Here is a 17,204-nt window from a genome sequence, read left to right as displayed (position 1 = left end):
TAAACAAGTTATGACTAATAGAAATCTTGTGCCAAATAAGCTTTTTGTATGCTTATCTGTTCTGGGAAGGTCAGCATCTATTTGGGTACTAAGTAAAGTCTTTTAGAGTTCTGGATTTGTTCTTTTTATTTTGCAGTCCATGTGTTTTTTGCTTTACAAATGTATATGGCAGACTTGGTAGTAGTATAACTTTAGTGATGCTACTAGGATTTCCTCTATTAGCATGGGTGGTATTTAAAGTGAACATGCGCTTTGTCTGTGCTAGACCTCTGCCAAAATTACACCCCTCCCCTTTTGCATGTAGCGGAAGACATAGGATGCAGATCACCTAATGTGGCATTTTAAAGCAGAGTTCCACCCTGGATTTATTTATTTTTTTTTTTAAATACCCCCGGGACAGTCAGGGCTAGTACATTCCACAATGGCTAGCCTCTGATCTGTCTCGGGTTGCACTTACCTGTTAGGACAAATACTTACCTTGAAAACGTCTTGTCCAGCGCTGCCATCTCAGATGTGGGCAGCTTAAAGCTAGCGAGATCCTCTTCGGCGGCGTCTTCCGCCTTCGGTCCCACGATGCCCTGCGCCGGCCCCGCCGTCACTTCCGGGTCGCGCGCGTCATCCCTCCACAGCTTCTGGGCATGCCCAGAAGCTGTTTAGAAGGGGGATGACGCGCGCGACCCGGAACTGACGTCGGGGCCGGTGCAGGGGCAATGATTCCTGGGAGCGATGACGTTCAGCTCCCAGGAATCATTGCAGAGCCAGGAAGTGACGATGGGCCGCGGCCGAGGAAGGAGGAAGAAGGAAGTAAGGTAAGTATATTTTCTTCGCTACGAGGTAAGTAAAAAAAAAAAAAAAATATGCGATTATCCATTTCTTTTTCAGGTGACCTGGAGCGAGAAGATGGAGGTAAGTATTAAATTAGGGTGGAACTCCACTTTAAGCATCTACATCACCTGTTTCAAAGAGGAACCCTTAAAATAATTTTTAGTTTTGGGGAATCCCTTCTAAGACCAATTTATCCAGAGTCATTGGGAAGGATGATTGTCTTCATCGGGCTTGCAATGCCAAATAGCTTTGGCCTTGGAACTAGGCAGGCACCATCAGAAAGGAGGTAAATTGGCAGTGTTTTAAGGAACCCCTAGGACCCTCAGGGGGAACACTAGGGCCCCATGGAACCATGGCTGATCTACATGGTTTAGGGCTACCATAAAATTCACCTTGACTCAAATTAAAAAAGTGCTTGACTACAACAAGATGCAAGCTTAACAACACGGTTTTTCTTTCCTCCCTCTGATACCTATGGGCTCCTAAGACATCCTACAATTATGTGACTTTGGGCAAAGTCAAAAGTTAAACCCAGCCCCTCTCAATGTAGAAATTCTCCCTGATGAAAATGCAGAATCCAGATATTTCTCTGTATCTCGGAAATCTTCCAGGGATTTGGAAAAATAGGTTCTACTGGCTGACATGTTCTTTGCTCCAGACTGGCTCATGATGTAGGCAAGGTGTTTTTTGTGTTGGTATACAGGTGCATACGTAATTAATTGACACTAATAAAAAGGAGGGACTGTCGCCTTGCTCATTTAGGATAAGGTAACACACATGTTTTGGCCATAATTTTTCTTGTTGTGGCTTTAGTAGTATAGTTGGCTTAGATATATTTATTTTGTGGTAGTGCAGATTATAATTGTTTTTGTAGTTAAACCTACATTATTATTTTTGTGTTGGCGGTGATGGGACTCATAATTTGTTGGAGGTTCTTATTCTGCAGGTTGTAGAACTGCCAGTTAATTTGAATGCCATAGCAATTTTACATTCATAAATTAGGTTATATACAGTAGATTATATTTTGGATCCAGTTCCAACCGCTTTATTTGTCCTTCAGTAGTGTACTTTCTTATTTGTTTAAAGGAAATGAGACATTGGACATTGGCTAACCACCTTTTAAAATGGTAGTTGCTCAGCTCTTGTGCTGATCCATGGACTTTCAAGTCACTTTCCTGAAACAAGCATTGAATAGAAACCCTGATTTAAAGCTGAACTCTGGGGAAATAAAACTGCAGTGGGTCCCCATTTCCACTACAACAGGGTAACTAACTGGTCATTTCCAGAGGATGACCCTTATTTCTCGCACTTGCAGCCCCCCTCCCCATGCAACCTGTCCTCTAAAGCCTCTTTCCTTCACTGCTTGGCCAGTGGCAGCTCTTTGATGTCATCCCGTAAATGTCGTCCCATACAATATAATGGCTCGTTTCCACTGAGCTTTCTGGTATGGTCCGTTTCGGTACTGTACGCTATTTATGCCGTTTCCATTATGAATGGTACCCTAATTCCGAACCGTACTGTACCACTTTTTTGGTACCCTTTTGTTGGGGCAACAAGCACATTAATGCCGTACCAACAGGGTGGAGCTACACTCTGCAGAACTTTGATTGGTTGACAGAGAATCGTCTATCACAGCTTTCCTGCTACACCACGCCTATCATGAAAGGGTACTATTGGCAGTGGAAACGCAATGTGTACCGTTCCGAACCGTACCGTACTGAACCGAACCGTACCGTACCACTCAGTGGAAATGAGGCATAAGACCAGCAGCCCACACTGTGCGGGAGGATGCCCGTGTTCTGGAGATTAGGGCAACGGAGAATACCATCAGCAACCAGGGCAATGAAAGTCATTGCACAGGGTCCCCCTCCCCACTACAAGAATAAATATTTTTCATCACAGGAGCTCCACTTTAAAACCCTAATCTGTGCAATTTTTTATTTAAAGCGCGGTTTTTATTGGAATCTGTAGCCCCGTTAGGGCAATTGTCATTGCTTCCTGTCTTGGTGACCATGCTGTCCCCATTTCTTGTCCTTGTGCGATTTCACCCAGGATTTTGGCTTTGCTCTACTGGTCCAATGTTAAGAAAGGGAGACCTATAGCATTTTGTAAAGCGGTCAACAATCATGTATTTTTCCTATGACGTGGCAGGCTTTGTTTGTAATTTTTTTAGTTACATTTGCTTACCGGCAGTGGAGGTGTTTTCTGTAATCCAGTCTGTATTGGTGGTGCAGGATATTTGGTGCTTTAATAGCCAAGAGCTGCCTAATTATTCTGTTTCCGTACTGTTGTATGTCATTTTTATACATAGTTTTACCAGTTAAAGGAAATATATGGCGGTAGTACACATTTTCATTTTATAACATCCACACTATATAATAATATAAACAATAGTTATTGACAATTCAATATGGGATGACTTGAAAAATCTTTCATGTTGTGAGTGCTGCCTGTCTTAGAGCCCATTCAGACTAGCGCGACACGACTTTGGGGGGCGACCTGTGAAGTCGCGTGCACCGCGATTTCTGCGCGACTTGCAGAGCCTTCACATAATGGAAGTCTATGCAAGTCCCCTCCAGATCGCCCCAAAGTAGTACAGGACCCTTTTTCTAAGTCGGAGCGACTTGTGTCGCTCCTATTAGATCGGGTCCTGTGCTAATCAATGGACCGTGACCGAGCGCGACTTGTCAGGCTGACAAGTTGCGCTAATGTGAATGGGCTCTTATAGCCATCTCTTTCCACAATTTCCTGGATTCCCTGCATGCTTTGCAGCTTCTCCTCTGCTGTTCAATTTCCTTTTCTAAGGACTACATATCCCATGGTCCTTTCCTGTAAGCAGTAATTCCTGTACTTATCCCGCCTCCTGATATTCCTCCTCTCAGCTCCTCTGTAGGCCTCATGCACACTGGTTTATTGTAAATGCTGTTTCTCCTCGAAGGAGAAAATTAACAGTAAAAAAGCACCTAATTGTCATTTTTAGCTGCGTTTGCTGTTTTTAATGCCCAAACGCTCAACGTGAGCTTTGGCTGCCTCTAAATGCTGCTCTAAAACTCCTCTAGAAGCTTTTGTGTGCATGGACGCATAAGCTTCTACTAAGCTGCCTTTAGGGGCTTAGGCCATTTTTCTAACATGGTTTCCTATAGAACACGTTCACATCCATGCGTTTTTGGAAAGGATCAGGGACTTTTTCAAAACTGCTTTTTTTGCGTTTTTGGTTTCATGAGAGTTCAACGGAGAAGCTTCAGAAAAGCATGTAATTAGGGATGCACCGAATGTTCGGCGGCCGAACATTATTCGGCCGAAAATAGAAAAAATGGCACTTTCGGTGTTCGGCCGAATAAGTCAAAAGGCTGAATAATTTTGTGCCGAACAATGTCAGCGGCGGTCACTAAATGGCGGCCCGCGCGATGCTTCCGCCCGGACCGCTCCCCTTCCTCATTGCGGCTCCCTGCTCACACGCCGCCGGTGTCCTGTCCGGCCGCGGGTAGGGGGTGTGACGTCACGCGCGCGTCCCGCCCCCTGCTCCTGACTGCGGCTCCTTCACACTAGGTCCAGCGAGCGTGCACAAGCATTAGTGTGCAGACTGCCATATGTTGTTGCCACTTGCCATGCTCATTACATTAGAGTGCCCTATAAAGTGCCCCTTAAAAAAAAAAAAGAAAAAAAATTTGCCCAACAGAGTGCTCCCTTGACATAAAATGTGGCCATCAGCGTGCCCCTTATTTTATGCTAAGGGACATGCTGATGAGCATATTTTATGTTAAGGGGCACTCTGATGAGCATATTTTATGTTAAGGGGCACGCTAATGGGCATATTTTATGTTAAGAGCAACGCTGATTTAAGTGTTTTGTTTTGCCCATCAGAGTGCCCCCTAACATAAAATGTGCCCATCAGCGTGCCCCCTAACATAAAATGTGCCCATCAGCGTGCCCCCTAAAAATTGGCAAAATAAATGGAAAAAAAGCAAAACACCACGTTCGGTATTCGGCCTTCGGCCAAGCATTTCATTATTATTTGGCTTCGGCCAAGAATTTCATTTCGGTGCATCCCTATATGTAATGCGTTTTTACCACGATTTGCATTTTGTTTTTGTTTTTTTAATCTGCCCAGCAACAAATTAACCTCCCTGGCGGTATGATTCTTTCGGATTTTAGGTGCTGAAAGTGGTACAATTATTTTGCATGTAATTCTTAAGAGTGAGCAGCCCAAACCAACTATTTATATATGATTTTTTTTTTTTTTTTTTTACTGTGCGTTCTTCTTTATAACATCTCGGGTATGATAACGTTTGAAACACAAAATCATAAATTATAATATAATAAAAAACTATAAATAAGTTAAAGTATGTAAGTGTGTGTGTGTGTGTATGTGTATATATATATATATATATATATATATATATATATATATATATATATATATATACTGTATATATATATGTGTGTGTGTGTGTGTGTGTGTATATATATATATATATATATATATATATATATATACACACGTATGTATGTATGTATGTATATGTGTGTGTGTATATATATATATATATATATATATATATATATATATATACATAAAAGTACAGTAAAACTGCAGGAAAAGGGCACTGGGGGGCAAACTAATGTGACTATATTTTATTTTGCATTGTATCCGTGTATTTGGTGTGTTTTACATTTGAATTTGCCGCCGGTTCCACCCCCCTGCGAACATCACGTCGCAGGAGACGGAAGCCGGGGCACGGAGAGGATCGGGAGGCAGATCTGCCGCCACACACCGCCGGGATACATCGCTGGATCCCGGGGACAAGGTAAGTAACCCCGCTTTCAGGATCCAGCGATACTTCTTGTGGTACCCCGAGTGTGGCTCGGGGTTACCGCTTTTGGCTCTGAAATTTAACCCCGAGCCACACTCAGGGTACCGCCAGAAGCATCACTGGATCCTGAAAGCTGGGTTACTTACCTTGTCCCCGGGATCCAGCGATGTATCCCGGCGGTGTCTAGCGGCGGATCTTCCTCCCGATCCTCTCCGTGCCCCGACTGCTCGGGAATACAGCTAAAAGGTTAAAAAAAAAAAGCATCAGAACTAAGATTTTGGCAAACCCAGCCCCTCTAAATACTCACCTAAGCCTGATCTCGATCCAGCGCTGTGCCCAGGAGCAGCAACTCTCTCCCTGGACTCAGTGAGAGCAGATGGGAGTCATTGGCTTCTGCTGCTGTCAATCGAATCCAGTGAGGAGGGGGCGGCGTCCAGCTGCGCTGTGTGTGTCAGTAGACACACAGACAGCATGACTCTGGATCGAGCCTGCATGTGGGCCTTTATAGAAATCCGCTTCCTATGGTTGCACATGGAAAAAAGGAGGAGTGTAGAGCGGAGGACCTAAGACGCGGAGGATCAGGGCAACTCTGGGCAAACACATTACAAAGAGCAGGTAAGTACAACATGTTTATTTAAAATAAAAAAGAACGTTTACAATAAATTTAAGACTTGCTTTCGTTATTCTGAATATAGTTCAAAAATTGTATCATTGTAAAGCTACAAGCCTCATCACGGCCTTTTAGCCACTTGCAAGCTGGCACTTGTAGTTCCCCTGCAGCTGCAAGGCCATGCATAGATCCGCTTTCCATGGATAGATTAGCTACAACTATCTTCCTCCTCTGCCTTCTTTCCATGGCGGTCTTTACCCAGAAGCCTTTTCTGTTGCTATTTCTGTCCGTCGCTGCTTGTTGTCACGCTGCTGTAATAATTGTCAAGTGCAGAGTGTGTGATGTCTCCCTCATCCCCACGCTGACACATAGCAGGAGAATTGTGATTGTGTGTGAAAGGCCAGCCTCAGCCCTGTCTCCACATTCACTGATTATGTAAACATTGTGTTTTCCGCGCAGCGCGGCCTGCTGAGCGTACATAGAGAAAAAAGAAAAGAGAAAAATAATGATGATGGCAAGCATATGGGGAGGAATACAACTCCATAATCCCTCATTATTACACTAAAAACGTCTGTCTAAAAATAGCCGCCGCGGTGCTGCGGGTGAAGCTTCTGTGAATTAACAGCTGCCTCACGTATGTATTTAATACGTAACCTCGTGTTTTCTTGTATGCGGCTGAGTCAGAAATTTGTTTCTCTGCTAGAATTCCGAAGCGCTCTTGTCTAGACTCCCACCTGCGTACAAACGTGACATACGCGCTCCGTAGATGCGGTCTATAGCTTCTGTATGTGTAGAATTGTAAAATAATAGAGGATTTAAGGGGCCCATTGACACCATAAGGGGCCTATTTACATCAGATGCGTTGGGTTGTTCAAAGCATAGTAAAGGCCGGTTGCCTTGGGTCCTATGAGTTCAGTTCACACCTCAGCGCCGCTTCCTAAGCTATAACATGGCCTCATGCCCCAAGGCAGATACAAAGCCCATGTTTGCAAAAGCACTGTTTTTTTTGTTTTTTTTTGCTTTTTTAGGTTTTAAAATACTTTTTTTTCCCCCCCAATAAAATGGGATTGGTGTTTTCATCTTCTTTTTTTTATCATTCATGTTTAAACCTCAGTGCTACCTGTCTACATGCACTCCAGACATGGCTACATGACATTTCATATTGCAGATTTTAGGGATGCACCGGTGTAACGTGAGAATTACCTACCCCGTGAGAAAAACCTACCCCTCGTCACTTCCGGCCAGGAACAGCTGAGCAGCGCAGCAGTGCGCATGCTCACAGCCCCGGATACCTAATGGAAGAGCTGAGGATCAGACTAGTGCGCATGCGCACTAGTCTGAAACGATCTCGGTGTCCGTTAAAAAAACCTACCGACGCGGCGGTGACATAAAATAGCTGTGCTGCACTATGAGTCATCTCCGCTCCTGTCCCGGTCACTTCCCTGATCTTGGCTAGTAAATATAAAAGCGGCTGGCGGCTCCGTGATTTATCTTTTCATACAGCCAGCGCCGCTTTTATATTTAGTAGCCGAGAGCAGGGAAGTGACCGGGACAGGAGCGGAGATGACTCATAGTGCAGCACAGCTGTTTTAATGTAACTGCTCGCGTTACACAGACTGCCGTGAACCGGAAGTGACGGGGGTAGGTTTTTCTCACGGGTAGGTAATTCTCACGGAACACCGGAATGAAAATTCTGGGCCGAAACCGAAAAATGCAGGAGGCCCTTGGCCGAAAACCGAAAATGACTTTTTTCCCCCAAATGATTTTAAAATAGATAGAACAGGGGCATACACCAAAAACAGGCAACAACGTACACCTGTCGCTGCCACCCTGTCACAGTATATATACTGCGACGGGTTGGCATGTGGTTAATTTAATTACCAATGGTATTTGTATTATGCTGCATGAGGGGGTTAATGTATTGCCACTGCTGGTCACTGATGCATTAGTGACCGACCAGTGGCAGTTAATGAATCCCTTTGTGCTGCATTAGTGCAACCAGTATCAGTGCAACCAGTGTTAATTAACACTGATACTGGTTGCACTAATGCAGCACAAAGGGGTTAATTAACTGCCACTGGTCGATCACTAATGCATCAGTGACCAGCAGTGATGGCACAGGCTGTGCTCCGGCTCGGCTCGTAGTTAGTGTGCCTGGTGCGGGTGATCGGGAGGAGCAGCCCCGGGGATCTGTGTGGTCGGGAGGAGTGAAGGATCCTATCTGCCTATGTTACATGCTTTATATGACCTTTGTGATGAGGGTCATATACATCCGGTAAGAGTCAGTGTGTACGGGTGTTTGGTGGTGGCTCTCTCCCACTAAGGATCTTCACCTTTATTTTGCATAAGGATCTTCACATATATCCGCACTGGTCACCTAGGAACTGTTGTTTATCTCCTGGATTTATATGGACATTCTGTGTAAACAGTTTTTAGATTAGCGCCACATTTATATATACATTGCCTTTTGATCTGTCATTTCAGGATTTGTGTTGGCTGCTTTTCGCCTTTTTTGAGGTTTTATCATTATAATTTATTTATTTCAGCGCAGCAATATTGTGATATACATGCTTATGTATAGAGTGAAATCTTCAGTTTTTTTCCTTTTTATATTTAGTGGAACACAGTAATATTAATACAAAAATGTGATGCGCCAGAAATACACAATCAGATAAAGTGATATGACATAAATAATTGTGAGAAAATCCAGTCCGTAAGGCACCCAAAGGTGCTCGTGCTCAAAACAATATATATTGTCCCAGTGTTCAAATGAAGAAATCATATAGTGACAAATAGCAACAAATTGTGAACACCGCTATGTGAATCCCTCCACCAGGTGGAATGGCCTCTCACCTTCCTGCAAGACCCAAACGGGCCAGCGAATGCATATAACAAAGATTAGAAGACTCCAGGAAAGGACCTCTCTGCTCGTCACCTCCCAGGGATCACGGGACATGCATGGGGAAAAAATGTGGCAAAATCTAGTGCTCTCTGTTTGGTAGTTTTAAATGGGCTTTATTGAAGAAAAATCGTTCAACTCACATTTATGAGGCACTCAGCCGTGCCTGCTGTATTGGCAAAATCGTAGTACACCGGAGAGAAGGTCTGCGTCGGTCACGCACGATCCGCCCCCCTATACGCGTTACGTCGAGCGTGATGCTCTTCTGACTTCCTCGGTAGGGGTGACCCCTACCGAGGAAGTCAGAGGAGCATCACTCTCGACGAGGAGCACGAGCACCATTGGGTGCCTTACGGACTGGATTTTCTCACAATAATTTATGTCATATCACTTTATCTGATTGTGTGTTTCTGGCGCATCACATTTTTGTATTATTATTAGTTTATTGTGATTTGTGAAACACGATTGGTGTATGCTGCCGGACAGTGTCTATTTTCACATGTTGATGTTTTGTATCTGTGCACTTTATTCACGTACAGTGATTTTGTGTTGAGTTATACATCACTTATTTGATTTGCGCTGATAGTTTTTGGTTTAATATGAACACAGTAATATGTTTGCTGAAGTAGATGTTAATAATATCTACACATTTTTTGGTGCACTGGGAAATTAACAATTGATTAAACTATATAAAAATCAATAGTACTCATGCTTATGAGTAACTTTAACAGCCTGAGTGTCTACGTTGTTCTCTGCAATCATTTGGAAATATTTGCCCCCTCCACTTGTTTTAATGATGTTTTAAAAGATGTCTTTTGGGCATTCCCCAGATACTCCCTTAGTTAAAGTAAATGTAAACCCAGTCACTAAAATTTCATACTGTATAAAGTTTAACATGTTAATAAGAATTCAAAAGTAGTTTTCAATAGTTTTAAATCTTCAGCTTTCCTTAAAAGAGCACTTAGTGATCCCGCCATGATGGTCCTTGTTCAGGCATTTCCTTTCATGAGTTGACAACGGTCTTCCAATTGCATTGTCACGCTGTCACATGCACCTCTGGTGGAGAGTAGAAGTAGCCGACATGGCCTACTGTTATCCCCATCAGCAAGCCAGTCTGGAGCGATGATGTGCAGCCAATGCAAGTGCAGCCAATGCAAGTGCCTGTAGATCAGAAGGGGTTGGAGGAGATTCGTATCACTAAGGGTAATTTTTTTATGACTCACGGTGCTTTAGCAAACAAATTGTCAACCATTTAAAGTTTAGTCCTTCACTGGATAAAAAGTAATTTCATGGAATGGGTTGAAAGAAGAAAAAAAAAAAAAAACTAGCAGTGTGTACTAGGCTTCAATATCTAAATAAGAGCCTCATGATATAAGTGGCTCAAATAATACTTTCTGACTGGTGGTATGTGGAGTATATTCTGAGAAGGTGAATATAAGTAAGTGATTGTAAGAGCCGGTTCACACTGAGGCGATCCGACTTCGAGGGGGCGACCTGTGAAGTCGCGTGCACCGCGACTTCGGCGCGACTTGCAGGGACTTCACATAATGGAAGTCTATGCAAGTCGCTCCCAGGTCGCCCCAAAGTAGTACAGGACCCTTTTTCTAAGTCGGAGCGACTTGTGTCGCTCCTATTGGAACGGTCCTGTACTACTCAATGGCGAGCGACCGACCGCGTCTTGTCAGGCTGACAAGTCGCCTGACAAGTCGCGCTAGTCTGAATGGGGTCTTAAGGTTTGTGTGTTTTTTTTTTTTTAAATAAACATGTTCTACTTACCTGCTCTGTGCAAGGGTTTTGTACAGAGCAGCCCGGATCCTCCTTTTCTTGGGTGCCCCGACGTCGCTCTTGGTTGCTCCTCCTCTTCTGGTGCCCCCCACGGAGAGCCACTTTCCACGGGGGCACCCGTGTGGGCGTGCTTCGAAGTCGTCCATTGACACAGACAACAAGCCTCTCGTCCCCCCCCCCCCCCCCAAAACACCAACACACACACCTGTGTCACTGGATTTGATTGACAACAGTGGGAGCCAATGGCTCCCGCTAATATTAATCTATCCAATGAGGACCCGAGACAGCGGCTAGAGCTGCTGGGCTTGTACTCCGTATATCTATTTTCTGCTAAGAGCCACAGCATAGTCTCCCAGCTGAGCTATGCATGGGCAGCAGAATCTCCATTCATTTTTGGGGAAGATTGTCCAAAATTGGGACAAATGTAGGCCCCTTTCACACGAGTGCATTTGGATAGAAACGGACTCTTCTCCCACCCGTCTGTTTTTATCTGATCGGATGGCAGCGGGTGCCAGCGGATCTGCCACTCCATAGAAGAGACTGGAGGATCTGATCTGGTCCGCCTGAAAAACCAACAGGCGAACCTGACCGGATTGCCCTTGTGAAAGGGGCCTAAGGGGTTTATGGAAAGGTTAATCTATGTAAATGTACAGTTATTTTATTATTTTTTTTTTTCAAGAAAAGCCTCCTAAAAAGTGAAAGTTAATAGGCCAGAGCTTTGAGAGTCTCGCTTTTGCAGGCCTTCTAGGCAAAACTCAAAATTTCGTCAAGATGTAAGGCATGGACCTTGTGGAGAAAAATGTGTGCCCTTAGAAAATGTAGTTTCACTCTCTGCTTTGAATGGAACAGCACATAAGCATTTTCTCCTAAAAGAAAGGTCAGTCTAACAGCCTGAAATAAATTTTGATTGCATTCCACTTTAATTATTGTTTCCTGAACCAAATACCGTCTTAGACGTTTACCTCCATTTCTGCAAGAAATTCTTTTCAGCTCATTCAAGAAATTCATGTAGCTCATCCTTGTGTGCCCTTTTTGTTTGCACAGGTGCTGTGCAATGCCTTGGGCTATAGAGATTTATTCTTTGCCTTCTGACTATTGTCACAAATGTTCTAAGAAGTGGTAGCACAGTGTTCTCGTACTTGTATTCTCACAAATATTCTCAGTATGTGCACCAAGTTTAACAGATATTGTAGAACATGAATATCACTATACACCTGCAGCTATAGCTTTTTAACCTGCCATGCATACGTGTTCTTAGTGTTAAAGCTGAATACCTGCTTGTTTGGTAGTTGGCGGTTATGGGCAGGCAATTTATAGTTTTCAGAAGCCTATTAAGTCATTGTGAGAGTCAGCAGGTTATTTTCATGGAGCCAAGGAACATATGTATCTATAGACATCAATAGAAGGCTTGGACACTAACTGAAAGTCTTCAAGCTACCACGATGCTGGCATTTGTCCAACCTTTATAGTAGGCAACAACATTTACCGACATGAACATCGGTTTTAGCTTTCGTGCTTCCATTTCAAAACTCCTATGCCTTTTTGGCAAAAACAAGGGGTTGCTTAACCGAACAATGTTAATCAAATGGCTTGTAAGTCTGGCATGGCATAAATCTCAAGTTTCTGAAATGGTGCTTGTCTGGCACTTGGCAGACATTCGGAGTGGGCTGCAAGCAGGGTTGGCCCAAGACATTGTGCTGCCTGGGTCCAAGAATAATATGCTGCTCCCCCCCCCCCCCTTTAAAAAAAGACTCTGCAAATGATGTAACTTCCTTCACAGCTCTGATGGTGGATGGGAATGAGTACATCCTAATTACACCCAACAAAAGGTCCCCACATCCATTATTTTATATAAATCTAAAATGTAGAAAATATTATATATACTGTTCTCTTCCATAACTCACCACCGGATCGGTCCACCATACACCTACTGTTTGTCCTTACTCCTCCTGTCACTCCTGTGTCTGTTGTGCCCACCATCCTAGAAGATCCAGCCTGCCCTGCATGAGATGGAGTGCCCTGATGTGTGACGTCATTGCGCACACCACGATCACATGAGGGACGTTCTCCCGGAGGAGATGCTCTGCCTCCTCATACTCATTAGTTTGCACTACGGGCGGCAGTATGAGATGGGGAAATGCCGCAATGCGCCACAAACTGATGACAAACAAATTTGCTGGAAAAATAACCTTGGGAGTCAATTTGCTGCCCCTCTCCAAGTTTTGCCTGGGTCCAATGGACCCAGCGGGACCCATGGTAGGGCCGGCCCTGGCTCCAAGCTCCACCTTTTAAAAACTTTGTATGAGCAAAGCAACAGGTTGACTTTAAAGCCTGGTCCTGCTAGGGCACATAACGTTTACATTGTTCCCATCCCTCCATTTAGCCGTAAAGTGAGCGAATAAAGTTTCTGGTACTACTGGGTATATAGTAACGTGACTTTTAACCTTGTTACCTTGCTTATGCTTTGTGATTTGTCATGCACTATTACATAAAGGTTGTACAGAGAGTCAACCCTTTGTAAAGCCCTGACTTGAAATCCAGTTCAAAACTTACACAGGGCTGTTTTTTTCGAGCTCCTGGCAACTATATAAAGATGAGGGGGGAAAGAAAGGTGTTTACTGTCAGGAAGGCAGGGGGCATTACTATAAACCTCTTGGTTTAGCCTCAAAGCACAGGTTCACTTAGGCTGCATTCACACTTGAGCGTAGCGTTTTCACCGCAATTTTATCGCGATTTTCAGGCGTTTTTTTCAGCCGTTTTTGGAGGCAGGCATTGACCTCTATCAAAAACGCTGGTAATCAGCCCAAAAAGAAGCTCATGTACTTATTTCAGCTACAGGCGTTTTGCTTCAGGCGTTAAAACGCTCAGATGTGAACAGGGGCCATTTAAATGAATGGGGTTTTACTTGTTGGGTGTTTTTGGAACGTTTTTTTTTTTTTTAGCGTTTTTGGAGCTGAAAAATGCTCAAAAACGCCCAGGTGTGAATGGAGCCTTAAGGCTATCCATATACTTTAAATGATATTCACTCAATACTCATAATTTTATATTAGAATTAATGAACAAAAACATTATTAAAAACAATAGAGGAAAGAATCTCCATGAAATCGTTATCATTATTAAAAACAATATTTCCCTATTTATATATGTACAAAGGCATAAAATGTTGGATCACCCCTAATTTACATGTCTGTGTACATGGAAGGGCATTAGCGGAATAACCCTCATTTCATAAGAGGTTGTATTGGAGGTCAGCAGTGAAAATCCAGTATGGACTATTCTCTCATAGGAATGATCATTTAGTCATGTATGCTGTAAAAGTATACTTAAACCTTAATTTTAAGATTTGTCCATTATTTTCCTTGGGTTTAGATGCAAATTTTAGTACATTATTACCTATATCTGCTAATTATTGGCTATTATTATGTTGAATCCTGTTGTCTGATTATAATCTCTAGAAACTTTGGCCTGGTGTCTTACAATTTAGTGTGAAATTGTTACCTGTGTATGACTACTTTGCCCTCTGTTTTATAGTATGGAGGAATATAAGATATTTTACATTACTGTGAAGAATACTGCTTTTAGTGCAAAGATATTCATAGTCTTATTCTGTTTATTTCTAGCTTGGTCTATGGAAGCTCAAGAGGCTCCCACCCAGAAACAGACATTTTGCACAGACAGGCGTATGCAACGCCTCACCCTCTGCAGGGCTATGCAACAAACCACCATCCAGCAGGTAAGATTACTCACACAGTTTAAGACCTTTTTTTGTGTTCTTAAAATTAACCTATTTTTAGCGAAAATATGAGAAAACTGTTTCCCATCAATAACTGCACTGTCAAAATGTGATCATCATTAATACTCAACCTTTTAAGCATATAACTGTTTCAAAACTTGCTGGAAAATGGAGGCATTATCTGTCATGCATTGTCTACTTAAGTGTATGCAAAACCAAACCTTTTCTTTTTTACATAGTAGGAAGTTCTAAAGTCTTTTTAGAAGGTTTTTTATCCCTAGTGCATTCTCTGCATTAAAGCTGAATTCCAACTGCTTTTTCACTAGAACTGAATGGAATTATCAATCTCCGTACAGATCATACCTCTGTACCATGTTGCTTTGTTGTCTGCAGATCCCCTTGTAACGTTAAAAAACCATACCCCGTGGAGAAACCATACCGTCGTCCCTTCCGGTCTGAAACAGCTGAGCAGCGCAGCAGTGCGCATGCTCAGAGCCACAGATACGTAAATGAACATGAAAGAATTTGACAAGTGCGCATGCTCGGTGGGCATGAAATTCTCACGTGTCTAATGTAATACTTGCGGCAGGTACATTAAAACACTTCGGCTGCAACATAAATCATCTCCTCTGCTATCTCTGTAACTTCCCTCATCTCCGGTAATAAATATAAAAGCGGCGGCGGGAGTATGAGATGTAAATGTGACGGCGATCGCGGCTCCGTGATCCGCTTTTATATTTATTACCGGAGATGAGGGCAGTGACAGGGCGAAGAGCGGAGATGATTTATGTTGCAGATAAGCTGTTTTAATGTAAGCGCCGCAAGTTTAACTACCGTGAGAAATCCATACCCTCCGTAGCTGAACCGGAAGTGACGAGGGTATGGTTTTCTCACGGGTATGGATTTTTCACGGAACACCCCTGTATTCTGGGTTTAGTTGTGGCTTTGTGTCATGTGACACTCTGTATATCCTGCTGATAGACTGCCCCTTCCACAGCCACTTCCTACAGCTGCCGGAGTCTGTAACACTCCCCTTTGTAGTCTTTCAGACTCTGCAAATGATGTAACTTCCTTCACAGCTCTGATGGTGGATGGGAGTGAGTACATCCTAATTAGCATTTAATCCCATCCAGTCACACCTACAGAGAAAGTCCAAACCTCCCAAGTCCCGCCTCATAGATCACAGCATTATTCAAGATGGAAACTCCTTCATAGACAGCCTGTTCTGAAAGCTAGTTTTGCTGCTGCTGGGTGGGATTGAATAGATCAGAATTAGAGTTCAATACTTCCCAGTTAAATATGCTGACCAATGTAAACAGTCCCAGCCCTCAGACCCGGCCCTCCCAGAGCCCTGCTCTCTGTGTAGTGATTTATTTACATATGAAGGAAATACCTTCATAATACCCTCCCATAGCCCTTCCTCTGTAGTCTTGCCATTATTCTTTGGCATGCTGCAAGACAGGAATTACACAAGAGGAGGTATGACAAATTTACACCTTTCACCACCCACATAAAAGCCCAGAAACACCCACAGTAACCCTAGGACACACCCCCATCAACTCCCAGAATTGGTGCAAGTGATTCCCATAGCCTGCCCTGGAGCTATAGAGGCTTAAAGGATCATGGGAGATGTAGTATCAGGACTGGGAAAGGAAGGAAACAGGAAGTCCGAGAACTCTGATATTCAGCCAGGAGGAGGAGTGACATCACAGATGCAACAACTTGCTGTATGCAGCTAAAGGAGGTAAGTTGTACACAAACTGACATCGGGGTTGTGATTCATTTACATGCACAATGCATCTGGTTTGGGAAGGAAAAGCTGGAGTTCTTCTTTAAGGTATAACAACTTCTACTGTGTTCCCCCTCCACCTCCCTAACGCTTACATGACTCCTGATTTGATCCAGCACTTTGCCCAGCTGCAGGTTTTCTTTTCCTGGTCTTATAAGCTTAGCTTAGAACAGCAGTAGCCATTGGCTCCTGCTGCTGTCAATCAAATCCAGTAAGCAGCGAGCAGGCGGTTAGGGCTGAGCTGCACTATGTGTGTCTATGAACACACAGCCCCGCTCAGTAACGTGCCACATGTCTGCCCCCATAGCAAGTGGGGACAAACACAGAAGAGGAAGAGCCAAGATCTCTGGCAGGGAACCTCAGTAAGAGAAGGTAAGGAGCAGCTCTGTGCAATACCATTGCACAGAGCAGGTAAGTATACATCTGTTTATTATTTTAAGAAAAAAATAGACTTTACAATTACTTTAAGACCCTTGTCAGGTTTTTTTTTTCTATTTGTATCCCCTTACTTCCTGCCTTAGAGATACAGCAGTAAGTAAGAGGACATCTCTCCAAAGGAGGGGAAATTGTTTCTTAGACAGTTGTCAACAGAACAGTTTACCCATTGGAAGATTTCCCTTAAGGCAGACCTTCGTCATTTTTTCGTCTTTCCATCTATTAAATCTTCTGCCCTTGTTGTTTTAACTCTGGATAGTAAAAAATTTATTTTCTGCCAGTAAATTATACAGCCCATTTTTTCTTTCTTTTCT

The 17,204-nt window shown here is 43.4% G+C and overlaps 1 protein-coding gene across 1 annotated transcript in view; it reads left to right on the top strand.

Moving 5' to 3' along the window:
* PRR12 (proline rich 12) overlaps nucleotides 1-17,204 on the top strand; it is a 196,941-nt gene that overhangs the window by 115,844 nt on the left and 63,893 nt on the right. The window contains exon 2 of the mRNA XM_082273219.1: nucleotides 14,554-14,666. Coding sequence (XP_082129345.1) covers nucleotides 14,554-14,666 — 113 coding nt within the window. The remainder of the gene's footprint in view (nucleotides 1-14,553; nucleotides 14,667-17,204) is intronic.

Source organism: Pelophylax lessonae (assembly GCF_965119305.1).
Source record: "Pelophylax lessonae genome assembly, chromosome: 12".
Classification (NCBI taxonomy): Eukaryota; Metazoa; Chordata; class Amphibia; order Anura; family Ranidae; genus Pelophylax; species Pelophylax lessonae.
This window is presented reverse-complemented; position numbering and strand designations above follow the sequence as displayed.